This window comes from Diachasma alloeum, unplaced genomic scaffold (genome assembly GCF_001412515.2).
Source record: "Diachasma alloeum isolate Michigan unplaced genomic scaffold, Dall2.0 Dall_scaffold_00180, whole genome shotgun sequence".
In the NCBI taxonomy this organism is placed as follows: Eukaryota; Metazoa; Arthropoda; class Insecta; order Hymenoptera; family Braconidae; genus Diachasma; species Diachasma alloeum.
The window spans coordinates 650308-677199 of NW_021680346.1; the positions used below are offsets into that span (position 1 = coordinate 650308).

The 26892-nt window shown below is 42.7% G+C and overlaps 4 protein-coding genes across 5 annotated transcripts in view; 1 reads left to right on the forward strand and 3 right to left on the reverse strand.

Annotated features, from left to right (window-relative positions):
* Window positions 1-592: 592 nt before the first annotated feature.
* On the reverse strand, window positions 593-2182 carry LOC107043948 (probable enoyl-CoA hydratase). The gene is made up of 4 exons (XM_015265673.2): window positions 1918-2182; window positions 1599-1849; window positions 1133-1427; window positions 593-1055 (listed from the first exon to the last, which is right to left on the reverse strand). Exons 1-4 carry the CDS (start codon window positions 2030-2032, stop codon window positions 778-780), a joined length of 939 nt encoding a protein of 312 aa, XP_015121159.1. The 5' UTR covers window positions 2033-2182; the 3' UTR covers window positions 593-777.
* Window positions 2183-2372: 190 nt separating this feature from the next.
* On the reverse strand, window positions 2373-5339 carry LOC107043941 (exocyst complex component 3). The gene has a single exon (XM_015265660.1). It carries the CDS (start codon window positions 5290-5292, stop codon window positions 3025-3027), a length of 2268 nt encoding a protein of 755 aa, XP_015121146.1. The 5' UTR covers window positions 5293-5339; the 3' UTR covers window positions 2373-3024.
* Window positions 5340-5475: 136 nt separating this feature from the next.
* On the forward strand, window positions 5476-25519 carry LOC107044542 (lysosomal-trafficking regulator). The gene is made up of 11 exons (XM_015266462.1): window positions 5476-5618; window positions 8817-9271; window positions 10931-11016; window positions 12452-13235; window positions 13675-15448; window positions 15863-15928; window positions 16286-16440; window positions 16906-17147; window positions 17798-24175; window positions 24264-24539; window positions 24769-25519. The coding sequence occupies exons 2-11, from the start codon at window positions 8918-8920 to the stop codon at window positions 24968-24970; spliced, it is 10317 nt and encodes a 3438-aa protein (XP_015121948.1). The 5' UTR covers window positions 5476-5618; window positions 8817-8917; the 3' UTR covers window positions 24971-25519.
* LOC107044528 (ankyrin repeat domain-containing protein 49) overlaps window positions 25008-26892 on the reverse strand; it is a 40036-nt gene continuing 38151 nt past the window's right edge. For both annotated transcript variants that reach the window (XM_015266450.2, XM_015266445.1), the window contains 2 exons: window positions 25996-26156; window positions 25008-25914 (listed from right to left, as the gene is read on the reverse strand). In XM_015266450.2, the coding sequence (XP_015121936.1) occupies window positions 25579-25914; window positions 25996-26156 (497 nt within the window). In that variant the 3' untranslated portion in view covers window positions 25008-25578. The remainder of the gene's footprint in view (window positions 25915-25995; window positions 26157-26892) is intronic.

Genomic DNA, 26892 nt, shown 5'->3' on the forward strand with positions numbered 1-26892 from the left:
TATCAATTAAACGAATAAATTGACATATCAACATGGCAAACTCTTCAATTCAATTGACGAATACTTAAAACATATTTTTTAGTAAATTTAATGCAGTTAGTCATGTCTTCAGATACAACTGGTTTAGATACTCAATGTTTCGTGCAAAAAAGGTAAATGAAATAAGGACATTATGAATGTCATTATTCCAGATGAATAATGCCATTCATCTAGAATTCATACAGAATGTTTATAATTACAATGGAATTTTCCTGGAATTTTTTCACATTTTCTTCTCAAGTTATTAACGATTGAACGCGCTTCTTGTACATGGGCTCTTCTCGAGATTTTTGTGTTTAACATGAAACTATATTAACAGCTAAACAGAAAAGTCTCCATAAGAGCCCATTCATGAGAAGTGACTTCCATCACTAATAACTTAAAAAGAAAATCTGAAAAAATTCTATGAAAATTCGTAGATAATTGAATTATGATTATAATAATTCTCTATGAGTTCCAGGTGAATGTCATTAATCGAGTCATGGTATGTATTGTTTATTGTCCAATCATCTGGGTTTAAATAAAACTATTTGAGATGATGAATGCACAGGTGTCTGACAGTCAAGTGTATTTATTTATTTCTCATTTGTATGCAATTTTCCAGAGGCTGACGAGGCTAAAATAATTAACGAAACATCGCAAAATGACAATTAGATAAATGTAGTTTACATTTTCTCCAAAATCCCTTGAAATTCTCGGGTATTTTGAGCAAGAGATTCGTTGCACATTCAAGAATGACTACACGACCTCATCCTCGAGCTTTCTGAAGCTCGTTCGGTCACTATTCGTGATATTCGTTGATTTCCCATGCCTTCCAAAACCGTCGACGAACCTCTGGGCCCCCTTGATCCCATCATCGAGGAGGAAATCCGTGGCGTTGTCTCTCTCGAATTCCAGAGCTTCCTCTATCGGTTTTCCACCGAAAGTTGCGTAATTCATGGACGTCCTGTCGGCCAGCAGAGCCCCTTGAGGGTATTTCAAAATCATTTGCGCCAGGGATATGCTCTGGCCTAGAGCTAAAATCATAAGTAGACTATTGAAATATTTTTTGAAAGCTTGAAAATCAATGAGTAATGGGAGATCACGCCAATACCTGCGCCACAGGCAACTAGACGAGCTCCCAACCCCCAGCTGAAGGCCTCTTCTCCACTGATTTCCCTTCCTGTTAATATCAAATCCATTGCTCTGGAGTATCCAATCATTGCTGGTAATCGCACGGTACCTCCACACATAATTGGAATGCCGAATCTCCTGTTTAGAAAACCCATTCGTGATTTTTCCTCGAGAACTCTCATGTCGCACATCAGGGCCAGCTCGAAGCCTGCCCCAATGGCATATCCAGTTACTGCTGCTATCAGAGGCTTTTTCGATAGCTGATTTCGTGTGCACTGTAACAATGGTGAATTAATTGAAACAATGAATCAATTAATGAATCAATTAATTGAAACAATAAATTATTTTGATGAATGAAAATTTTCTTAATATTACGAGTGACATTCAGGGTTTGACACCATTCAAGTCAATAAAAAATCAACTGTATCATCAAGAAGACAACTTACTAAAGCCCCAAAGTGTGGTAATCTATCAGAATCCCCTTCTGATTTAGCTATCTCCTCCAAGTCGAATCCTGAACAAAAATTCCCACCGATCCCATGAATAATCCCAACTTTCGCCTCTTCATTCTCATCGAATTCGTTTAGAGCATCAGCTAATTCTTGAGCTGCTGCACTGTCCAGAGCATTTTTTCGGTCATGACGACTCAATCCAAACAGCGTGATAGCTCCAGTGTTTGAAATTATAATACTTTTGACTGGAAAGAGTTGAATAAATAATTAGAATTATTCTGGAAGTCAGGGATAATTGATAATTGTAATTTACCATCTGATTCTTCAGTCTGTTCTGGAGTAACAGCAGTCTTCGAGGTTATACATCTCTTGATGTGACTCTTTGCAATATTGCGGAGGGACAACAGTAATCTATTACTGGGAAACATTTGTCAGTCTGGTGATATTTTCAAACTCAATGAACTTTTATTATAGAAATTGGTGACTAGCTCCAATCATTTTCCCATTTTTTGTCAACAACTGTGGAGCAGACAGGCACATGTATAATATGTAGTGATCGATGAGACCAGAGATATGGGACTACGAATACCAACATGGTAACCGAGAGCGCGAATTTCAAAAAACTTATCTTGAAAAGACTCCGCCTAATTTTTAAAAAACTCGTCGAAAACTTGAACTTTAAAAAACTTGAAATTAACTTACAAAAACTCCAGGAAAATATTCAAAAAGCCCAAGAATAGAGCATTAATAACGCTTCAATGACTGCTCACGAACAAAAATAACAAAATGAAAAAAAAAATAAACAAAGCACAATACTAAATTTGTAAATATCGTCTTCAGAATAAATAACATCGAGTCTCAATAACAAGTGATTTGACACAAATTCATAAGCATGAGAAAATAAATAACACAACGATTCATATCCACAACCCAACAAAATATAACAAATGGTCAGTCATTTAAAGCACAACATTCGAAGCAATCTCTCCAGAAAATACCATTTCAATGAAATAAATGAGAAATGTTGATTATTCTTTCCACGAGGAACCCAAACCCAACAGATAACACTCTAGAAACCCCTACAAACCCACATTTTACTTATATTCTTACAAAAGATAAGTTCAATTTGACAAAAGTTTAATTAACCAAAACTCCACTTTCCCAAAGTTTCCTTGACCATTTTTTTACGAAGTCCCCTACGAAAGCCATAAACCCAATTACCAATAATTTGACTCCCAATAATTTAATATCCTGTCATTCTCTTCGTTACAACGTACAAATAACTTGAAATTCTGCAGATTAAACATCACACATGAATCAATTAACTGTTAAATCCGTTAAAACTTAAGTTTTCATACATTAATTAAGGGAAACACTGGCAGTTTCTCTACGTCCCATTAGCCCTCAAGAATTCTCTTCCTCAGGGCTTCCAACTGAGGAAGCTGTCCTGCAGGACAATGTGCTTGAAAATACTATTAGTGATAGTTTGGGGTGTTCGTCTGTTCCTCTGGGCCTCCAGGATATAGCTGACCTTCTCCCTGGCCTCACTCCTGGAAATGTCTCCCCTCAGGCTCAACAGCCTCACGAGATGATCCTCAGTCATGTCAGGATACTTTTCCACCAACGAGTGCAGGTCCAGGGATAAAATCTCAGCGTCCTCACACCTCAGCACTTCAGCCAGTCGCTTGATAATTTCGAAAGGAGAGTCAAAATTTCCCACTTTCGGGGCAATCCTCACGAAAAAGTTCTTCAATTTATCCGCCTCGGTCATGATTTTGGAGGTGCACGTCAGGCATTCGTCGTAAGTTTTCAGGGAAATTTTCCTCTGGAGCATCGCAGCGATGTACCTCTTCGCAATTAAATTCTGCGCCTCAGTAATAATATACTCAAAGTTCTTGGTTCTGAGATGATTGTAATCCTGGAAATAATCGTCCAGAGTGACGCAAATGGTCTCCACAGGAATCGGTGAATTGAGCCATTTGGGGGTCAACAAATCCGTGAACTGTGGCTCAAGATCCAGGAACGACTCCTCCAGCAAAATAGCAGCCGCTTCATTCCTCAACTGTTGATAATGACTCAAGAGGCTCTCGAACTTGACAGCAGCATCGCCACTGGCATTGGTGACCCAGTACAGCTGCTTCATCTGTTGAGCCAGCTCCACATACTGCAGGCAGTTATTAACAATTGTAATCATGTGATGGGTGAAATACGGAACTTGGCTTCTGTCCTCGAAGTGCTTGGCTTTGAACTCCAGAATGGCCTGACGATACATAATCCCATACTTCGTGACTTGTTCGATGCAAACCACCAGAGCCTTCGCTGTTAAATCAGTGCTGATGGTCTTGGTGACCTGGAGATTCTGATCGATCATCTGAAAGATGATGACTGGCGCTGAGGTGTGGTAATAGGTGTCCTGGGTGCTGCTGTCATTCAGTGCTCCACTCCACCACTCGACCTTCTCAGTTTCCACAGTCTTCTTCATCCAGTCCTCGTAATTTTGGCACATGTTCCTGAGGTATTTCTCCTGAAGATCATTGAGTATCTCAGGGCTGAGGAGGGGTCCAATCTCAGTGGTGTCAATATTCAGCTCTGGGTGCTGCATCAGCTCAGGTCCAGTATAGGTATTCATTATCCAGGCGAGAAGTGAAACATACTCATTCCCCTCGAGTCCCCCAACAATCAGCTCCTTCAGATGCTGCGACAAGTTCGTGTGGTACATTTTAACGAATTTATTGACAATGTCGTATTTGGGGGGAAAGCAGGGGCCACAGAGGGTCTTGACGACCCTCAAATCCTCGAGGATGAGCTGCCTAGTGAGCTCCAGGAACCTCACGAGCCACATTTTATTGGTTTTTCGGTCCTCAGCCTGGGTCCCCTCGATCCTCTCCCCCACAGACTTCTCCAGGACCTTCATGGCCATCTCCTTCCACTTCTTGGGCCTCGCTGGGGGCATGAAGCCACTCTGGCGGTGTCTCTCGGTGGCGAAATGGTCCGCCTTCTCCTCTCGTTCGATTATCCTCAGGGCTGTGACAATCACTGTGGGCTCTTTTCGAACTGTGTTCAATGTTCGACTCAGCACCAGTCGAATCTGCTTCTCCATCAGCTGAGACAGCGTTTCAACGTCTTCAAAGTACGCCTTCAGCATCACTTTGTCGGGTATCGATTGATTCGGTAGCTTGTGGAGTTCGTAGAGTAAGTCGTCACGAGAATTCTCCAAGTCCATCAGGCTCTGGTGGGCGTGCAGCAATTTTCCCTCGTTGATCCACTGTTTCGTCTTCTCCACGCTCTCCGGAACAGTGAAGATGTGCTTCAGGTTCTCCTTCGCTGTTACGTACTGCGAGTGCCGCATATTTTCGTCCTGGACTGCTTGGAGCTTGGAGGACAGGTCCAGGGCTGAGCCAAATGACTGCCCGATGAGGTCCAACTCCTCTTTTATCGTTCCGATGCTCTCCAGGGAGCTCTGGAGCTGGTGGAAACCCACTCGGACGCCGTCCAGTTGACTCTGCATCGCTGTTTTCAGCATTGTCTCCACTGAGGCCTTTTTGCGGCCTATTCTACGCTTGTACTGCTCAACCTTCTCCAACTGACCTGGACGCTGCAGCATATTTATCACGTGTTTCGTCGCTGTCGCCTTGGCCTCCTCCTCCAGTTTTTGCAGGTCGGTCATGTTGACTTTGTTGTCCAACATTGGAAGGGTTTATTTTTTTGTTGTTTCGCGTTTGACAAGTGTTTGGTTCTAGGTTAGGATGTGGATTTGACAGATTGAGAGGTGTTATCGTACCTTAAGGGGGGCCCGGGAGGTGCTGCCATCTGCATTATTGAGGCGATATCCCATTCTCGTACAGAATGATCGCGAATGGCAGTTGAGGTTTATTTTGCTGTTCGCTGGAGGGTCACTCGTTCTGGGTTCATTTTGAGTCCACAACAAATTGTTTTCGATCGTAATTTGGAGGTGTTATTTTTTAACGGATCGTATGGTGGTGACTCCGCTGGACCGGTGGCAACGCCCTCAAGGTAGGACTATTGTTGATTTTTTTTTGTTTTAGAGACGTGTAAATAATGCTGGGGGTCAATAAACTTGCCAAAATGCGGTATGTCATGTTTACACATGTGGTGGGACATGTCGGGCTGTGTGATGGCATTTTACTTACAATTTTTGAGGTGTATTTCGTGGCATTTGGGTTTATCTAGCAGGATGATGGATAATACATGACGATAATTAATTTTTGTTCGTGGATTTTTGATAATTGTCGGGATAGAGTAGAATGTGAACAATTATTGTAAGTTTTAAAGGCGTTTGGTCAATATAAAATGGTAGATTAACGGTAGATATGTAAATTTAGTAGCGAAGTGGTAAAACAGTTCAGGTCGACTTACCTCCCAGTTGAGTTTTTGAGGAATATTTTCGAATCTAAGGGAGATAGCGAAATTTTTGTTATAACATTTTTTGTAGCTCTCAATCGGCTCTACAGAAAAGGTTATTACAAGAATTTTGCTATCTCCCTCAAATTCTGAGATAGTCATTGAAAACTGGTTAATAGTCAAAATTGACTTAAACCGTTTTACCACTTCGCTACTGAATTATAAACAAGTTGTGCTGAAATTCAGTCATACTCTCAGCTCTTGGGCTTTTACTTATAAATAACATGCCCTGGTAAAACAGTCCGATTATTTCCGACTGGGTGATAAAAAATGAATCGGTGTTAATGATGTTTGTGACAGAAGTCTTTGCCCGTTAAATTTCGATTGGCTGGTAGGTAGAGTTTGGAGTTTGAGAAAATTATGAGAATTAATAGGATCAAGGGTATGTGGCCGTTATCATACGATTACTTTCCAAAAAAGTGGTTGATAGATCTCATATTGCTCATATAACTCTTTAATATTTATTGCTCATTTAAATATTTATATGAGTAATATGAGATCTGTCAACCACTTTTTTGGAAAGTAATCGGACGATAATGTACACATACCCTTGTTCCCATTAATTCTCATAATTTTCTCAAACTCCAAAATCTACCTATCAACCAATCGGAATTTAACGGGCAAAGACAGAAACATCATTAACGCCGATTCATTTTTTATCACCCGGTCGGAAATAATCGGACTGTTTTACCAGGGTGAGTTGTAATAATAGAATATAAAGGATTTAAAGGGCATAAAATGTATTGTCACAAATTTTGAGGCAAATTCGTGACGAGAGGTCAACGGCTGTTATCACAGTCTTGATGATTTTTTATTTATTTATCATTGTTGGCTCCAATTTTAATTAATTTTCTGACAATTCAGTTTGTGTTAGAGCCATTGATAGATGGAGTCATGACAAAAGTCGGTGATAATCTAATTACAATTGATGACAACAATTATTGAGAGATTATCGGCGGAATTTTTTGCACAATGTCTTGTTTCGTAAATAAGCTGGACAATTATGAGGCGAAGTGATTAATGTCTCTGGCCCCTTTCTCCTCGGATAGTGGAAAATATCGGATATTTTTTTTTGCACAAGTTAGTGCACTATCGACGGATGAAAACAGACAAAAAGGAAAGCATTTAATGAGATAGTGGAGGAAATTTATGCCCCACACGATCCGGCGTGATCGGGAGTATATGCGATTGAACTGTGTTATTGTGGTTTGAATTTTCTCGGCTCTTGAGCGACTTTGATTGTTTGCACGTGTTGAGTTGTAATTATCAATGTTGTTTTCTCGGTTCTCTTTGATTTTGACGAGACTCGGCGGAAATATTAATGCGCGTCGAGGATTTTTAATTTGAAGACGAAAAAATGTTTTGGTTGTCATTATTTAAAAATATCTTGCTTCATATTTTCACAGTTCAAATTAAAGATATCCAAGTATTTATTTACAGTTTGGTACAGATTTGATGCAAATATTATAGATTGCGTCAATTGGATTTTTTATTTTTTATTTATGTATTAACCTACAATGGGTTATTTACAATCAGTTTGCTGAAAATGTTACAAAGGATGTTTGGCTTCGTCGGTTGATTTTTTTTTGATACAATTGATATAATGTTACAATACATAGTTTGATACAAGTGTTTTAAATTCTAATTTGGCATTTCTTAAGAAAATGGTGTATAATTTGGAGTGACTCAAGGTCCTTTACCACCAGGAATGCAGCTATGGTATATGGCCTGGGACACTTATGTTTGATGAGTTTTTCATTCATTATTTGTCTTTCTTGACTAGAGTACATTGGGGTCAATTAGATTGCGTCAAAAAAATTCAAATTATATTTTGTACGGAATTAGCATTTTTTACAAACAATTTTATTACAAAAACTTAGTTTTTTTAGTAAACTTGAGTGAACTTTGTAATTTTTTATTCAGATTTTAAGAATGTTTTCCAATTTTATTTTAAAAAACTTAGTTTTTTAGTAAACTTTCTAATTTTCTATTCCGATTTTAAGAATGTTTTCAAATTTTATTAAGAAACTTAGTTTTTTAGTGAATTTTAGTAAAATATCTAATTTTTTTGATTAGATTAAAAAAATGTTTTTAAAATGTTAGTGTAAAGAAGCAATTTGATGTAAAATTTCTAAACCCGATGAAAAATGCGATAGAATGATACCAACATTCCTTCGCTAAAAATTTGGCAATTATCGAAAACTTCCCCACTACCTGGAATCATGAAAATATTCTGCACCTGACTGACTCATCGACCGCTCTCCGCCCCCTGATCCCTCCCTGCGAATGCCCTCGGTGACGTCCTGAGGTCAGTCTCCCTCACATACCTGCTTCAGCTTTTCATTTCACCCCAGCACTCGCCAGTCGTCTCGGTTTCTCCACCAGAGGAAGACCCACTTCTGGCACGTGCATTCAGTGACAAACCCCAACACATACATCAGCGAATATCCTCGCAATAATCAACAAATATCATCAACAATGTAAGCCGTTTCGATACCGCAAAAAAACTTATATAATTGAGTCAAGGAATAATCCGAAAAAATAGTTATTTTTAATAAACCCGTGACATCGTCTTCTCTATCATCTTTTTCATTCGTCCATTCGTCTGTCGTCACACGCTCCTCCCTCGAAGATAAGAGATTGTCCAACGTCGCTCGCCTTATTAACGATAAACATGAAAACATTCCCTCCTTTCTCGATTTTTTCTCGGCCATTACGTCAGGCAATTTCTCCCGAGACTCGCAATTCTCTAAAAAAAATATAATTCTCTTTTTTGCTCACCGGAAATAGTGTTAGGGGTTGAAGTTATTTCTGTGGCTTCTCCGCTACACCGGACAGTGTTACATAATCCGCGACAACAGACGACAGGAGAATACGAATGATAGAGACAGATGAAGTTGAAGAGTGAAACTGCAGCTGGGGGCAGCCGGTCTCATCAAGCGGCTCAATATTTCAGTGGTCGATCGTCTGGACAGTTAGAGCCATTCCAAACAATTGGCTCTTGCTCACTGCGTGTGACAGTGGCGAGAAAACAGGAGGACGAGTGGACGACCTGGACAGAGGCCACGAGCGACCAGGAGGAGCACTATGGAACCGACGATGACGATAACATGGTGATTCCGAAGGACTCGAGTCAAGAGGGAACAGGCTCTGAGCTATCGTTCCTTGCGATGTCTCCAGTGGGCTCCGACAGGCTTCAACTGCTGTGGGATAATTTCATTCATGCCGAACCGCAAAGTTATGAGGTAATTCAATTAATTTTGTTACCGTCCTAGGTAATTGCATTTGGTTTGTGAGGAAACCCATTTCAGTAGCGAAACGGTAAAACGATTCATGTGGACTTGGCTCTTTGCTGAGTTTTCGGAAAATATCTCGGAATCCAAGAGGGATAAAGAAATTATGCGAAAAAACCTTTTTTGCGCGTCTTAATCCGCTCTCCGAAAAAGGTTACAACAAAAATTCTTCTATTTTCGTTGAATCTGCAGATATTCTTCAATATTCAAAGAATTTCCCAGTTACATTGATCAAGGTTTAAATATACTAATCGAAATTTAAAAAATAGTAAATTAATTGATGATCTAAATTTCCGATTGATGATGAATTGAATTTTTGATATTATGGGACTATAAATTTTCTATCAAGGAAATAATACTAAATTTATTATAAAGGATTTCCGATTATCCAAATAATTCGGAATTTGAATTTAAAAATTGATGATTACTTCAATAATTAAAATTTAAGAGTGATATTAATATAATTATATTAATATTAATTATGAACTATATAATATCAATTATTAATGATAATTATTGATATAATTATATTAATAATGAATAATTAATATTATATAGTCAATTATTATAATTAATCAATTATTCATCATGAATATTAATAATTGACTACTTAAAAATTTAACGGTAATTATAATTAATGGATACGGCTATCCCCGATTGACTTGAACCGTTTTACCGCTCCGCTACTGATTTTGAACTGCAGTCAGTCTACTCTACCTAATCATTTCATTTTCCCTCGTGCTATTATTGTTGCTCTGTGGTGTATGCAAAAGCCTGATAAATACAATAAAGAGTCTGAGCTGCGTGTGGAAGACCTACAACTCGACTTGTGTATTTCGTTTTCCAGGGGGCGGGGGAGGGGGGTCGAAATCGCGGGAATATTAAGGTAAAAGAAGTGTATTCTTGGAAAAAGGGCTGGAATGATGAATTACTCGGCGGAGGTGGGAGTGAAGTCGAGACGCAATTCGAGAAGCTACTGATTTTCTCTTATTTTACAAGCTCACCTTCAACGAGTATCGCTCGATGTATTGCGTTACAGATTTATCGGGAATTTGTGTACACAGAATTGACGATATCTACGTACTTTGACTATTTTTTTTCAGTGAAATGCCATTCTTTGATCCAAAATTTTATTATTTAAACTTCGCAGGTCTCAATTTGAACCTCAATATTAAACCGTTAAAAAACATTTTAAAAATCGGAATAAGAAATTGGATACTTCACATTTGGAGAAAGATTGACAAAATAATTGCAAAATTTCAATTTTCGAAAATTACGAGCATTTTTTACGAAAGAAAAAAATTTCAAAACTTTTTTACGCAGTTTAATTGACGAAATTGATAATTGAAAATGGTTGAAGATATAGTGCCAACTTTAAAAGATTGGATATCCTTAAAATGTAATTTTAGATGAGACTCACGTGAATTACAAAATTCCCTGACGTTATTTCCATTCCCGCCATAAGTTATATTACGCTAATCTCGATTATGCGCGCGATGAATGCTTTAATTGGGATTGGCATTACGAGTTGGAGATGCAAAGAGGATTTCTCAGTCATTAGGATGTTTTTACTATTTAATATCTCACATTCCTCAATTTTACTGCTTCCAGAAATCATCGTGGCTCGATATATTCCTCGCTGAATTGCTTGCACAAGTGCACGATGGCAGGGACATTAAGGAGATTCTATCGTTCTGGTAAATCTTTCACTATTTTTCCCTTATCAATCTAAATACGTACCCTTTTTCTCAAATATTCTTATGTCAATTATTAATGGAGATAACGGCGTGACGATTATTGAACACATTTGAGATAGAAAGTTCGATTGAAATAAATACTAATTGGTTCGATGAAAAGTTTCAAACAACTGATAAACACCCGTATCACTACGAGAGATAACGACGATAGCCTTTTTCAAGAAACTCATCGTATGGTAAACGTTTTAAAAATAAACTGAGAGATTGCTATATTTTCCGACTGTCGTGAATGAATGAAATGCACTACAAACTCTTTTCTGTTGCTCAATATTCCAAATGGGCAACAAAATATAATGAACAGGTATTTTTCCCAATTTGTCTGTAATTCAAATCAATTTGTCAATCCGTCAATTTGTTTTTAGAGTCTCTCAGACATGAGATGTATCACGAAACCACCTCGCCCTGTAATCAATAGCAATTATCCTCAATTTTCACTCGTATATTCAAAATCATCCGTCATATCAAGGATGATTCAACAATTCTCAAGCGCTGTGGAACGAAAAATAAAACTATGTTGATGCATTGTCCTAGTCCGTTGACGCTCAACTGCATTGAGATAATAAAAGTTTGCTTAGCGGTGTCCGATAAGAGTCTACGTAACTTTCCACGGTACTTTGACAGAGAAATACACAATTGTGCCCGTCTGAACTGTTATTCGTATGGAATACAATTGCTTGTGTAACGGCAGAGACGATTTTACTACTCCAAACATTTATTTTTCATTATTTATCAAGGAAAATATTTTAAATCATGCTGAAATTGTCCATTTCATCGTTCCCATTTTCTCCCTCCTTAAATTCAGTAATAATTTTTGAGGAATATCTCCGAATTTGAAGGAGATAACGAAATTTTCGTAATGACCTTTTTTGTAGAGCGAGTTGAGGGCTGCAATATTGGTCATGATAAAATTTTAGCTATGTCCCTTAGATTTTGATAAATGCCTTGAAAACTGGCCACTAGTCAAAACGATGATACTCGATAATCCAGCTCAGTAGGTGGTGGTAGAGTGTCCACCCTAGTAGCCTGTGAACTTCTCTCCGATTCACTTCTCCAAACATTCACTTTTCATTATTCATCAACGAAAATATTTTAAATCAGGCTAAAATTGTCCATTTCATCATTCCCCTTTTCCCTTCCTCTAAATTCAGTAATCATTTTCGAGGAATATCTCCGAATCTGAGGGAGATAACGAAATTTTCGTAATGACCTGTTTTGTAGCCCTCAATTCCCCCTATAAAAAAGCTCTTGACAAAATTTTAGTCATCTCCCTTAGATTTTGAAATATTCCTTGAAAACTGGCCAATATTCAAAATCGACTTGAACGGTTTTGCCGTTTCGTTGCTGAATTATAATAAACCAATTCTCGATAATTCAGCTCGGTAGGTGGTGGTGGAGTGTCCACCCTAGTGGCCTGTGAACTTCTCTCGGACGTTCACGACCTCTGCGCAGCGCGTAACGACGGCGGAGAATTGATCGAGCTCCACAAATACCTGATCCAGGGTCGTGGCTGGCGTTCGCTGTCGGTCCTCCACCTCCTCGGGGTTCGTGGCCTGTCCTGCGGTCGGGAACTGGTCGCCCTCCTCGTAGCCCTCTACCCCGTCTCCTCCCAGTCCTCCACCCAACCACTGCCCCCCAATCCCTACATTAAATTCCACTGCAACGACGACACCGTCGACACCGTCGAGATCATTCCCCACACGACAAAAAAGAAGAATCGCAGTCGATCGAGCACGACCAACGAGGCTCATGTTTCACGTAAGCGCCTGCGAAGATACAGTGCTGCGGGGACGAGAGTGGCCTCTCAGGCAGTGGGACACAGAGATCCCTCGAAAAACGACGCCAGCAGTGAATCGGAGGTTCTCACCGATGGAATTGATCAGGCGCGCTCCCTCACCCTGAAGATCCGCCTCAACCCAATGGACTTCGAGTACTTCACGTCAGTCGTCAGGTCCGACGAGGAAAACCAGTGGGGGGCAGTCCTGTACGAACCCCCCCTGCGCCCCTCTCGAAAAGTCCCTCAAGACTTCATCGACGATCGAGTGAAATCAGTTCTCAACACGAAAATCAGCCACTTCGAGACTAGCCTCTTGATAATTCAACTCCTCCAGGGGCTCAGGGACTACGAGACTGTTCCTGCTGAGCAAACGCCTGCAGTTCAGGTCAGTTATAGGCATATTCACCAATCACAACTACCGTTAATTGTGAAGTTGTCAATTTCTAACAGAAATCTTAAAATTTTGAATATTAAATTGACCGCCAATTTGCACATTCAAATTTCGAAATATTCTATTAACCAATAATTTAGGTAGGAAGATTGACGATTATTTGGATAATCGAAAATCAAGTACCTAAATTTAGAATTAGCTTGTTAACTGAAAATTACCTTTCAATAATATAATAATAATATAATTATAGTATTAATATAATTAATAAATTGATATTAATATATTGATATTGTATTATTATATTATAATATTATATGATAATATAATTATAGTATTTTAAATTTGCTGAATGAAGTTAAATTTTGAACAACATAAGGAGCCAATCCTCCTTAATATTCTCGAAATCTAATATTATTGGCCATCCCTGGTTCAGGTCCTGAAATTCGCCCTGGACACTCTCTGGTCCCTCCAATTCGGCATCGACGGTCCCAGTCTCACCGGCACAGAGTGCGCGACTCTGAAGGCTGCAGCAGCGAGGCTGATGCTGGGGGCTCTGGAGCGAGTGCTGAGGGCCGATGAGCCGACGACAGCTGTCATCCACAACGGCTTGCTCCCCATGACCCTGCGACTCCTCGAGGACGCCTGCAGCAAGCCAGTGGTCGTCATGAGCCCCGAGGAGGGCTCTCTCCTCCAGGAGTTCATATTCGCAACCACTTACGGAATTATCACGTTCCTGTACTGTCTCTTGCATCAGAGGGGGACCGCGGAGAAGCTGAAAGACTTTCTGGAGCTGTTCCAACTGTTCACCGAGAGTCAAGAGGGCAAGCTCGTGGAGCGAACGATCCTCGCGATAGTAGACCTGCCGAGTATCGACCCGGAAAAGTCGGTGACACGTGCGAGAAAGGTCGTCGACATGATTGGCGCCCTGATAAGTGCCCTCAAGCGCGTCAGGCAGGAGCTCTGCCACATGGGCCAGTGTCGCAGGTCCAAGCACAGGGCGTGTGACAACGTAATCGAGGCCCATCACCACTTCGACATCCTGGGGAGTCCATATTCGCAGCCCAAAGTGGCGACTCTGGGGCAGCAGATGTGCTGCATCTCCTCTCTCTTCATGACCCTGACTGGTTTAATGAGAGAGTCCAAGTCCTTTCCAATTGAATTTGAAGTCAGACTTTTGAAGGTGATCACAGCTGCTGGCACCTGCTGCTGCTTTCCCCCCAAGATTTTGCTGGCCAATGTCGTGGGATTTCTGAAGAAGGGGAATTCACAGATTTATGGACCCTGTGTGGTTCTGCTAGAAAGGTGTTTGTTCAAGGAATTGGGGGCCTATCCTGAACGTGAGACTTGCAACACCTGTGCCAAACCACTCAACTACTCGTGGGAGTTCCTGGAGCTTTACTCTGGACTTTTGAGTCCAGATGACTCCAATTTGTGCTGCAGCATAATGGGGCATCTTGTTAAGGTGACGCCCAATGCTGGATTCCATGTCAGGCGTGAGTTGCTCTTCAGGGTGTTTTATCCAACGTTTCTCAGTGCCAAGAAGAGCCTGGAGAGGTGTGGGGGCAATGCCAGCACTGAGTTTATAATTCAGTCGTGTTTGTCCATGATCTCGAGCCTCGTTGTTAGTGGGCCAATGTACGAGAGATATGTGGAGATCAGGGGATTAGAGGAGTCCCTGAAGCTACTGCCTAATCCCTTGTTCACGAGAAATGTTTATGCTTTGTTGGAGGTGTCTGTGATAATGGAGATATGGCTGGCGATTGAGGAGAATGAGGGGGAATTGAGCGAGGGAATTGCAGTCAAGGCACTTCTCGATGCACTCGACAAAGAGAGCACTGAACTTCTGGAGGTTTTTGAGGGCATCACGCAGCAGAATATCGAGGAAATACTCGAGGAGTCGGTCCAATGTGCCTTTGTGAAGTCAAGGAAATTTCAGGAGAGGGAGAAGTCTGGGGAACCATTGAATAAGAGGAGCTTGTTGAAGACTGAGTTGTCGAAGTCTCTGGAGGATATCGTCAGGGGGGGATCACTCGAGGAACTGCAGAAAGTCAGTCTCTTTCAGGCCAGTGCGGCGTGGAGAGCGGCTGCTGGGGTGGCCTTGTGCAGTCCTTGTTTTAGAATTGAGTTGGCGAAGAGTCCTGTCTCTGAGAAATCACTGAGACTCTTCAAAATTCTTGCTGTCTGCATCGCAACTGATCGCATGAAAGGTAAATTTATTTAGTTGAGATGTTTTTTAATTTTTGTCTCAAATTTCTCACTTTTTCATTTTTTTCATTTTTTTTTCAAATTTTTATCATTTTTTTAAAGTTTTTTTTTTTTATAAGGGATCAATCGAATTTCATGAATTTATTCGTGAATATAAAGTTTAATAAGCTAAAGTTTATGAAAAAATTTATATTTTTCCAAAAATCGATTTTTCAACGATCGCAGAACGAAATAATAGGCAACATTTTAAGAATAGTAATATGACATGAAAAAATGAAAGAGAATAATGAAATAAGAAGTAAAAAAATGAGAACTCATTCGGAAGTAAATTGCCAATTTATTCTCAATAATTCCCATACTGATTTAAAGAGACAAAGTATGACTGATGGCAATTATGATATTTCCACTCTGTTTAGACGCCAGTAAATCAGCCCATCGGCTCCTCGAGGCGTTAATCACGTGCTGCTTGACATCGCCGTTGTGTAAGTTGTGTAATCCCTTATTCCATTCTACAATACTAAATTTATGGAACGGACGTAAATGCAAATAATGCCAGCGAGGGGCGGGAGGGGGATAAATGATTTAAATACACCTCTTGGTAGCACCAGCTGTGGATTAGTTTTACAAACGGTGGGCAATCTCTTAGGCGTTCTCATCATTGAGAACAGTTACCAGAGAAGTTTCATGACGTTCGTTTCACGACTAAATTTTAAAGCTTCAAATTGATCATCACCTCAATTTATTTTTAAATGTTCGCGTGCGAACATGTGCATGTGTGTGGTTAAATAAAAATTCATGAGGGTTAATAAATCATGAAGCTAATATGACTTGTGGTTCAGGTGATTCCGATGTGATAACAGAACTTGGTAAATCTTTGATGAGTGCTGGAATCAAATTGGGACGAGGAATAGCAATGCTTGTTGAGTCACTTCTCAGGGTCTCCATGCTGAAATCCAGTCGAGAACAAACTATGCCACAACCAACAAGACCGAGAGTAAGTTTTAAAACTGAAGAAAAAATTATTTTTGCCAAATATTCATTTATTGGAGAGAAAATTATTTTTTCAAAACCGTATTTCTCCAATCGAATCCTTCCCAGGCGAGACTGATTAGGTTTTAATTGTGATAATTATGTTGCTCTAGAGGATGACTCTGTTGCGCATGATCTTGGATGAACTCCTCGAATAATTCCTCATTTTTCCTAAATTTTTCATTTTTAAAGAATTTCGATTAATTTTTCAATGTTGATAATTATTGAGAGAGTTCACTCAAGACCATCTTCTAGAGCAGTAGAAATATCATACAGTATTCAATAAATAAATAATTCTCTCAAGTAAATGAATATTGACAAAAATATTAATTTTTTCTCATTGAATGATAATTATTTTTAATACGAGAAAAACAAATCTCTAGAGTTCTGTCATAAATTCTCCTTATGTTTTTTTTTTAAATTCAATTAGCTGCCAACAATGACCTTGGAGGCGCTGCCAGATTGCGGAGGTGAGGACAGTAGCACAGGAGAGTACGTAACCGCTGACGATGGCTACGAGGCGGACGTCGAGGTCCAGGGGAAGAGCCCGCAGAACAGCTTGCCCAGGAGGAGCAATTCCCTAGGGCCTGTGGTGGAACCAAGGGGACATGCCAATGCCCATCCAGCACTTTGTTCCCTTGCTGTTGACCTACTGATCCACTTCAGTGAACAGTAAGCTGGATTAACCTTATTATGAATTAATAATTGTACAGTCCAATCTTCGTACAAATAGCACAGGGACTGCAGGGGAATAAAATTCCAAGAATTACGTATCCCCCACTTTACTTACGCTGAGAGGGGAAAATATTTTGATTTGATATTCTTCGCACAAATAAATAATTTAAAAAATAATTATTTAAAAATTATTTTCAATTCTTTTTAAATAATTAAAAAATAGCGATTATTAAAGATTACGAGCACTTTTCATAAATAATTTATAAACAATCAATTTTCATACTCATATTTTACTCATATTCTGCATTTTACCAGAAATCAATTTAATGCCCAAAAGAATAACATTTCCGAAAATTTAACCAATTTCAATTATTTATTTATAAACAACGACTGTTTAAAAAACCTAAAAATTGAGCGTAAAATGTAATTTGAATGACTCTGAATATTCACGATTTTTTCAAATTTCTCTCACGCAATTTAATTTGATGGTCCGTACTAAACGTTAAAATATACTTGGCCATCCCTAAACTGAAAAATAAATGAAAAATGCATAAATACCATCCACGGGGCTCTCAATAAATTGTCCGAAGACTGTACTGTCCCTTCAATTACGCTCCACCTAAACTCAAAAAAACAATTTTTCTCAGAGGTCTAGACGGAGAGAGAAGCACAATTGTAAGCGGCGGCTTGCGAAAAGTGGCAGTGATATGTAGAGAGAGTGCATCGAGTTGTGCAGCGCTGGCAGGATCAGGAGTGATCACAAAGCTCCTCAATGGATTCGAGGCGATTCTAACGAGCAAAGAGCCAGAGCACCAGGACCTGCAGCACGCTGTCCTGGAGGTCTTGACCCTGCTGGCCACCCAATCGATCTCTCCAACCGAGCTGGTGTCCTACCTCTCCCTCTTCAAATCCGCATCCCCACCACTCGTCCCCCTCCTGGAGCCCCTATTCCGACTCGTGATCGCCTCAAAACCCCAGCCAAACTTCATCCTCTCATTTCCCATCGTCATCGAGCCCAGCAGTCCCAACAAAACCGAAAGAGAGAACGTGAAGAACACCGAAAAGGCTGAGAATCTCGTCAACAACTTCAGGAAGAAGCACATAGCAGCTGAGATCTGCAGTCCCTGGTCGGTCCACGCGATGTGCCTGCCAGTTGGGCCTGAACTTTCCTGGCCAGTGTGGCTGCACGGCTGTTCAGCCTCCATGTGGCTGCGAGTGGAAAGAGGCGCGAGTGTCCCAGGCAGAGGAGCCACAGTCTCAGTGTCCCACCTCCTGGATTCAGACAGTGAGAGCCTGTCAGACTGGGGAGTTTTAACCGACAACTGGAGCCGAGAGGTCGTGGCAGGCTCAGCCTCCCCTCCAGCCCCACTCACAATAATCCATTTGATGTCCATAGGCTTCGAGTCCCTCGTCCTGGAGTCGTGGCTGGACCTGAAATCCGACAAACTCATTCTTCGTCTGACTCGTCCCGACGACAAGACCAACCGCACCATCTCCGAGGCGTCGATAAACGGCCTCCTCCCTTCGGGAAGGTGGCACCACCTCGCCCTGAACTTCAAGGACACTGTTCTCAATAAAAAGAGCGCAGTGGTGGAGGTGAAAATCTGGGTTGATGGGTATCGCGAGGCCAATGCACAGCTGCCCTTCGATGGCCTTCTGGTACGCAAGCCCGGAACTACCTGCGTTCTGCTGGGGCAGAATGGCCCCTGCAGCAGTGGTGCCTGGTACCTGGGGAACCTCATGGTCTTCAGGTGCCCCATATTCACGAAGGAAAGAGCTCTCTACCTCGCCAGTCTCGGTCCAAACTACACGAATTTAGCAGAATGCATTCTAAATTCCGCGAAGCCTGACTTTTCACCTCTGATAGCCTCCGGAGCGCTGAACGGCGTACGAGAGGTGAAATTCGAGGGTGGAAAGTTCGACACCAGTCGAAGAAAGTCGTACGGAGGGACTTACCTGAGGCACATTGTGGAGACCAAGGTCTCGGACTCCAAGATCGATTGGGACGCTGTTATGGACGCCACGAATTCCCACCTGAGTGATCTTCAGGACAACATTTTAATCAGTTACGAGGCACAAAGCCCGAATTTAGTTCACCTGTACCCGCAGGCAATTGCCAATCCCAATGCAGTTGTTAGAACTCTGTTCCCAGGGCAGCCAGGGTTCAGGGTGATTTCTGCACCGGAGCACAGAGTCTCCCAGCAGCCGCCACTGTCAATACCCCCGATAGCCTCGTCGAGACTCGAGTGCCAGCAGTACAGGGGACTCATTCCTGCAGCGAGTTTAATAGGCGGAATGCCAGTGTTTCTGTACCTCTTCGCAAGAGTTGTCGAGTTGAATTCATCTGAGGAGGAACAGGCCCTGGCATTGTCGATCGTTCTCCACCTCTCGAAGAGCGATTCCGAGCTGCTGAGCCAGTACAGATCGGAGGGGGGTCCATCGCTGCTTCTGCGTGTCCTCGAGAGTCCCAGGTGCAACGCAGGTAAGCACATCCTGAAGGCCATCCTGGATGCAGCCTGCGACACTTGCATTCTGATCAAAGACATCAGCAGTGGCAACCACGTGATTCTGCAGAACTGCGAGGCTGTCGTAACCGATCCTGAGCTGATCAAAGTGTCCCTGAGTGCCTGGAGGACGTGGGCCAAGTCCGATGCTCTGAATCTATTCCTCCAGGCGATCCTGGTGCTGCTGAGGGATCAGCACTCCCAGAGGGAGTTCAACGCTGCCCAGTTCAATCGAGTTGACATCGTCGAAACTATTTTGCTCCTGTGCAAAGAGCACTTCATGTACGAGGATTGCTACGAGCGCACTTTGCTCGATCCCACAAGTGGCACTGCAGTTGTCGAGCTGATTAGAGCGCTCATGGGAGCGCCTCCGGAATTTTCGCATTTAGTCGCAATCACAGATTATCTTATTCTAGTTCATCAGGCGTCAGAGACGTACGTCACCCACTCGCGTCATAATATCTATTTCCTGTTGCCACCGTTGGACGACAAGAGGTCGTGCCTCAAAGTCGGATTATCCACGACGACAACAACAACTGCGACGACGAGTTCGTCTGATGAGTCAGTGAGTACGTTAGAAGTGAGTAAATTGAATAAAGCACTGGCTAACGTGCAGATCCAGCGGGACAGGGCCACCAGGAAGAGGGAGAGGAGATATGGAGTCTCGAAAGAGACGAGTGCAGGCGAGGATTCAGGAATAGCAGCGAGCGATGGCTCTAATCACCAGATAAGTGAGAAACACCTGTCGTGGAGTGACGAGAAACGTGTGTGCCAGGGGCTGGTGTGCGAGGGACTCCTTCTGCTCTTGAGAGACGCTGTGAGGGTTCTGCCTGACAGCCAGGTGGGGTCTGTCCTCAAGCACGTTCTCAGGGCCGAAATACTACTCGTTTTGGCCAATAATCCTGACACTAAGGTTCGCACTGCACTCGTCAAACTGGTGCAGGCGTATTTACAGAGAGCCAGTGACGAGGAGATCAATAAATTCATCAAGCAGAAGTACTTCATTCACCTGGCGAATCAGATCGCCCTGTACCCAGCGTCTGAACCCCTGGCTGTTGCCCTCGAGAGTTTGGCGACTAGGGGGCCAACACAGGCTGCTATGCCCCCTCTCCTGGCGATGCTGTCACGCGCCTCTGCCACTGACCCCAACATTGCTAGGCCAATCGTCTCTTTCATCACTGATATGATCTCCAAAAACTCGAGCTCGTTGAAGTCTCTGCTGGACCAGGGCTTGGCGGAGTCCTTGGCTAGATCTCTCGTGGGCGGTGCACACAAGGGCAATTCCACCTCTTTATTCAATGACATTCACATTCTACTGGTGGCCATAGCCACGAAGCTGCTGGAATCCCCTGGAAGCCACCACATGCAGGCGATTGCTGATCTCCACTTGATTCTTAATCACGTGGAGCTGAATGAGAGACACCAATGTGGGGCAGAGTCGTCTTGTGTGACTGTGATTCGCGACGCGCAGGTGGTTCTCTTCGATGGAGAACTCGATTTTCTGATGGCTAAAGTGTCAACCCACTCTGGCTTCAGACTTCGCAGCACTGCGTCTTATCTGGCTTCGGCTTCTTACTTGACGTCGGTGTTGACGACTTCCAGTGAGCAGAGTGATCACGAGTCACGTTCCTCTAGCTATGGGAGTCTTCATGGCTCGAATACCTCGGTGAGGGAGCCTGGGAGGGGAGAAATCAACGAGAGATTCAAGACTATTATCGTGAAGACTGTTGAGTTCCTCACAACTGCTGATCATGCACCGTCCTACAACGAATTACAGCTCACGAAGAGATTGTTCTCGATGCTGTTGCATGGACTGTCGTCGGGATCAGACAGGAAGTACTGGGGTGGCTCGTGGGGATCGAGGCCGACCCTGAGGAAGAACACAGCCAGAGTTATGGTCTGGCTGCTGGGACCACACCAGAGCAACAACACGAGGGTTTACGCAGTCAGATCGTTGATGGAGGAGCCCAGGGGCCGAGAAATTCTCTCCTCACTACTGGAAATCCACGCGCAGGTGGAGCAGAAGTTCACGGTCTTCTTCTGGGATCTCCTGGAGAAGCGAGACGAGATGCCCAGTGCAGACGCCCGAGTCTGCGCTGAGTTGAAAGAGGCACTGAGCATCTGGGATCTTGTGAAGGGAATTGAACGAGCCACTCCGGGGTTGTGGGGCGAGGAGCTGACACTTCTCCGACGGGAATTAATGAGGGACAGGGACATCTGGATGGAGAGTAATCTGTCAGCAATCCAGAGGATTGGAAATAAGTTCGATATCCTGGCGAAGCAGCTGACGGAGAGTGCGATGACGATTACAAGAACAGTTGTTGAGGAGCAGAATCGAGAGAGGAAGGGACTGATGGAGAAGCTGAAGCACTCGAGGGCGATGGAGGCTCAGGCGATGGCTCGATGGAGAGACCTCGCAAGGAGGTTAACCCACGAGAGGGCTCCCTGGTACTTCTCTGAATGCTACCCCCAGAGTTGGGAGCTTGATCCAACAGAGGGACCCGCCAGGATCAGAATAAGAATGCAGAGGTGTCACTTGAAGATTGACAAACGATTCTTCAGGAGTGAACACCAGGAGAAGCTCGATGCTGCTAATGTAGAATCCCCTCTGTCGTATCTTTTCAATAACGTCCGTCAGGACGCAAACGCCACTGCTCTGATCGAGCGTCTCCACACCTCCGAGAGGATCAGGAAAATGTCGCAGGCCAGGGTGGTGACACCCCATGCAGAATTGCCTGGTGAAGCTCTCATTGGAGAGACGTGCCTGTACTTCGTCCCTGATAAACCTGACAGCCCTCTTCATGGGGACATTGCACTGGGTGGACTGGACCTGGCGATGGCTGGGGGGACCGCCTGGAGGCTGGAGGACATCAGGGAGCTGCACAGAAGGAGATATCAGCTGCAGGAGCGAGCGATTGAGATTTTCCTGGTGACTGGCAGGACTTATCTCCTGGCCTTCAACTCTTCCAAGGAGCGAGACGAGTTCGTCGCTGAATTATCAACCTGCAATTTACCCAGGAGAGTCCCAGGGGATGACCTGGGGGAGGCCCTGGCCCTCTGGCGCAGTGGGGCCCTGACGAACTGGGAATACGTCATGTGTCTGAATAAACTAGCTGGAAGATCCTACAACGATCTCATGCAGTATCCAGTTTTCCCATTCGTTTTGGCGGATTACATTAGTGAGAGAATTGACCTCAACAATTCCAAGATCTACCGGAACTTCAGGCGTCCCATGGCAGTGCAGGACAAAAAGAATGAGCAGCATTATATATTGAACTACAATTACTTGAAACAGGCATTCGCTGAGGACAACAATCTGGTAGCTCTCAATCAGGGGCCATTTCATTATGGCTCTCACTACAGCAACTCTGGGACAGTTCTCCACTTTCTCGTGCGTCTTCCACCCTTCACCAGTATGTTCTTGTGCTACCAAGACAACAATTTCGACATTCCAGATCGCACTTTCCACGCATTAGCCACCACCTGGAGACTAACAAGCTGCGATTCCACGACAGACGTCAAAGAATTGATCCCCGAGTTCTTTTATTTACCAGAATTCCTGTTGAACTCTGAGGGCTTCAATTTTGGGGTGAGACAGAATGGCCAGCGAGTGGGGGATGTGGAGCTGCCTCCCTGGTGTGGAGGCGACGCTAGACTATTCATCCTGGCGCATCGAGCTGCCCTCGAAGCCGACATTGTCCGAGAAGTTCTGCCTTACTGGATCGATCTGGTCTTTGGTTTTCGACAGACAGGGAGACCAGCGATAGAGGCCATCAATGTCTTCCATCCAGCGACTTACTACGGATTTAACGTCGACCAGATTGAGGATCCGTCGCAGAGGGACGCGTGGGAGACGATGGTGAAGACTTACGGCCAAACCCCAGCGCAATTGTTCAGGGCCTCGCATCCCCTGCCCATTCCCAGTGCCTTGAGCTCGATTCCTGCGAGCAGTGTTCCACCGGTGATCGAGGGAGTTGACGGAATAAAGTGGGGAAATTACGTGGGCGCCCCTGGGAACGAACCTGTCCTCTGCTGGAAGAACAAGCATCGAGCTGCAATGGCCTCCCTCATTCCCCTCTCCACTGGAGACGTCTTTGGGCTTCCGGTCTGCACGACTCTGTTGCTGAGGTACACGAAGGAGAAGGGAACGAACATGCTGAGTGGAACTTCGGTTCTGGGGGCTGCACTGGCGTCGTGGAGTGGCAGCGATGGCATCGCCAGGCTCAAGTGCAAGAAGGAACAGCCACCGAGGCCTTTGATCAAAAGTTCTGGATACGATCCCATCACCATCCTGGGGTCTGCTGCTGATTGTGGACAACTGTGGATCGGTCACCTCTCGGGGAGGATCACTGTGCATTCTTATAATGTCGAGGCTGCTGGCAAGATTGAATTTGGGCTGGGACCAGCGTCAGTTTTGCTGGCACACAGGTGTGCAGTTAGAGTTATTGCTCTGTCGAGAGCCTTCAGCATCGCTGTCACTGGGGATGATGAGGGGGTCATTGTCGTCTGGGATTTGAACAGGTGAGGGAATACTTCTGCTAAATTATTCTCGCTTTTTTTACTCTCTGGCGCAGTAAATGGGGTGTTAATGCGTGTTTCATACTTTCAGCTTATCTTACGTGAGGTCAATAGTCTGTGATCGTACACACACGATCGGTCTTCTGTCGATAAGTGAAACACTCGGGGATATTGCGGTTACTTGCGAGTTGAAGGAGAGCGAGGAGACTGGTGATAATCGGTCTGAGCTACGAGTTTATACGATTAATGCTAGAGCTGTTGGAGCTGTACTGTCCAAGAGGAGGATAACAGCGTTGTGCTACAGCAATGCGCCTGAGGGGGTCTCTGTCAATGTTATTGCGACGGGCCTCGACAATGGAGTGATAAGGTAATGAGAAGGGGCAACGAAAAGGAAAAATATTCAGTCACAATGGGCTTTATAATTTTTTTTTCTGTAAAAAAAATTAAGGGAAATGCATAAAATGCATTATATAGCTGTCGAAATAATTATAGGAAATTATAAAACGTGAATATGATTTTTTAAAAAGAAAACTAGTTATATCTTCGATTTTTAACACTGAAATAATTAATTAAGAATTTTTTAATATTATTTTTAGACTGTGGAGCAGTTGGGACTTGAGACTAGTTCGAGAAATAGTGAACGGTGGAAGAGGCTGTGGTGCAATAATAGCTATAGCCTGGGCCCTCGATCAGCACCACCTTTACGCAGCAACTGAAGACTCGACTGTATTAATTTGGGAGGGTATGAGACGCCTGAGCAATGGAACACCGAAATTCGTGAATCTCACGTCACTATGACACGATAATTAGCCCGGTTACACAGCAGGAGTCAAAATTTCGTGATATTTCTCAATGTATAATCATACGTTATTTTATCATTACAATCGACATTATTAACAATTTTACAAGCCACACGATCAATCGCATTATCAGCCCCAGAGCCATATATTTTTACAAGTGAGTCAATCACGTACTGATTAATTGTTAATATTTGTATCTGAATTATATCGAGCCAAAGTGTAATTTCCAACGAATCGTTGATTATTTTAAATGATTAATACCGAATAAGTGAAGTGAAAAAAAATATTGTGGAATGAGATATCTTTAAACTGTGAACAAAGATTTCATGTACAATAGTATTATTTTATAATTTCCTATTTAGCAATACTCGTGATGCTTCTAGTGATAGATTTAATACTCTGATTATTATATTTTTTATACTGTACGATATGTCCATATGTAGCAATTGTAACTATTGAAACAATGTTTCCTCATTACTGGTGATGAAATATTTTTTAATATGAAATTCCAATAAATGAATAAATAGTTTTTTAATCGAAAAAATAACCATTCACTCTCTTTTATCACATTTTTTATGGATGAAGTAGGCGAGTGGGGGAGGCACTTTATATTTCGTTCAAGCATGGCTCTATCATCTCGAATATTGGATAGTACTTTCCTGTTCTCGTGGCGATCATTTGTGGAGTGTCGCCACTGGAATTCACTAATGTCTTGTTGGTGTCCGGGTGGAGGAGGAGAAATTGAAGGGCTGGGGAGTTGTGGGAACTTGCTGAAACTAAGTGAAGGGGGGATTGGCCTCCGTTTGTCACTGCGTTTACGTTGGCACCGTTGGAGACGAGCATGGAAATACTATTTACGTTGTTCCAGCAGCAGGCGGAGTGCAGGGGCTCCCAGCCATCGATTGTTTTCGCGTCGATTTTGGCACCTCTCAGCAGCAGATACTGTTGATTAATTGATAAAAGTGTAATTATTTGTGATTGGGTGGATTTTGGAGGGTTTTTATTAAATTTGGGAATGCTCACTTCAATTATATTCACGTGATTTCCGTAACAAGCCCGGTGAAGGGGTGTGTACCCATCCTTGTCTGTGACGCTTATCAGGGCTGGATTTTTGTCCAGGAGAATGGCTAGTCTCTCGGCGTGGCCCTTCTCTGCAGCCACTAGGATTCCCCTGGCGTCGGCATCTGATGGATTACCTCAATCAATAATTCTTTTCTTTGCTTGCGAGCCGAAGCTTCCAATTTTTTGCGTTAAAGTAAATAAATATGGTGTTTTTCTTTGGAAAGAGGTAATTGTCTTTAATAAACTCTATTCATTGGCACCAATTAAAATAGATTTTTAACTAAACGATCACTCAAAAAATTGTCAGCAAAATGGAATTAGTCATGGCCCAAAAAACTGATAACAATACCCTCTTGATTTTATCAGAATATGATGGGGGTTGCACAATTCGTTGTTGAGTTACAGCACATTGTTCATGCGATTTGAAAGAGGAAATCGGTTGTTTCATTATTACTGAAAGAAGGGAGGGCTTGGAAAGTATATTTCCATGGCTTCTTAATCAAGTTGAAAAATGGTGAGAACAGCATCATTGCTTATCAAGTTACACAATACCGTCATGAGCTTTTTATATAAAAATCTCTATTGCTGTTAAGGATGTTCGACACCCTTTTAGCCAAAATTGACGTTGTTTTCATTTTTCTGGCAAATTATCGATGGGAGTGACGTGAACAAATATAACGATTTTGTGGTTTGTCATTCTTTAATGGCTCACGAAGTTGCGTAGTGGTGCGATAATTTTCATGCGTTTTTTCTACAGTTTTGTGATTCTTTTTAAAAGTTTAGAGAAAACGCAGGAAAATGTTCGCACCACCTTAAAATTTCGTCAGTCATTAAATAATGACAAAACGCAAAAACGTT

Excerpts from the sequence above, each read along its gene's own strand:
- LOC107043948 (XM_015265673.2), bottom strand. The coding sequence starts at position 2,032 with ATGTTTCCCAGTAATAGATTACTGTTGTCCCTCCGCAATATTGCAAAG. Across the intron at positions 1,428-1,598 it reads TACCACACTTTGGGGCTTTA|TGCACACGAAATCAGCTATC; the intron begins GTAAGTTGTCTT and ends CCATTGTTACAG. Across the intron at positions 1,056-1,132 it reads TCTAGTTGCCTGTGGCGCAG|CTCTAGGCCAGAGCATATCC; the intron begins GTATTGGCGTGA and ends TTATGATTTTAG.
- LOC107043941 (XM_015265660.1), bottom strand. The coding sequence starts at position 5,292 with ATGTTGGACAACAAAGTCAACATGACCGACCTGCAAAAACTGGAGGAG.
- LOC107044542 (XM_015266462.1), top strand. The coding sequence starts at position 8,918 with ATGAAGTTGAAGAGTGAAACTGCAGCTGGGGGCAGCCGGTCTCATCAA. Across the intron at positions 15,449-15,862 it reads CGCAACTGATCGCATGAAAG|ACGCCAGTAAATCAGCCCAT; the intron begins GTAAATTTATTT and ends CACTCTGTTTAG. Across the intron at positions 16,441-16,905 it reads CACAACCAACAAGACCGAGA|CTGCCAACAATGACCTTGGA; the intron begins GTAAGTTTTAAA and ends AAATTCAATTAG.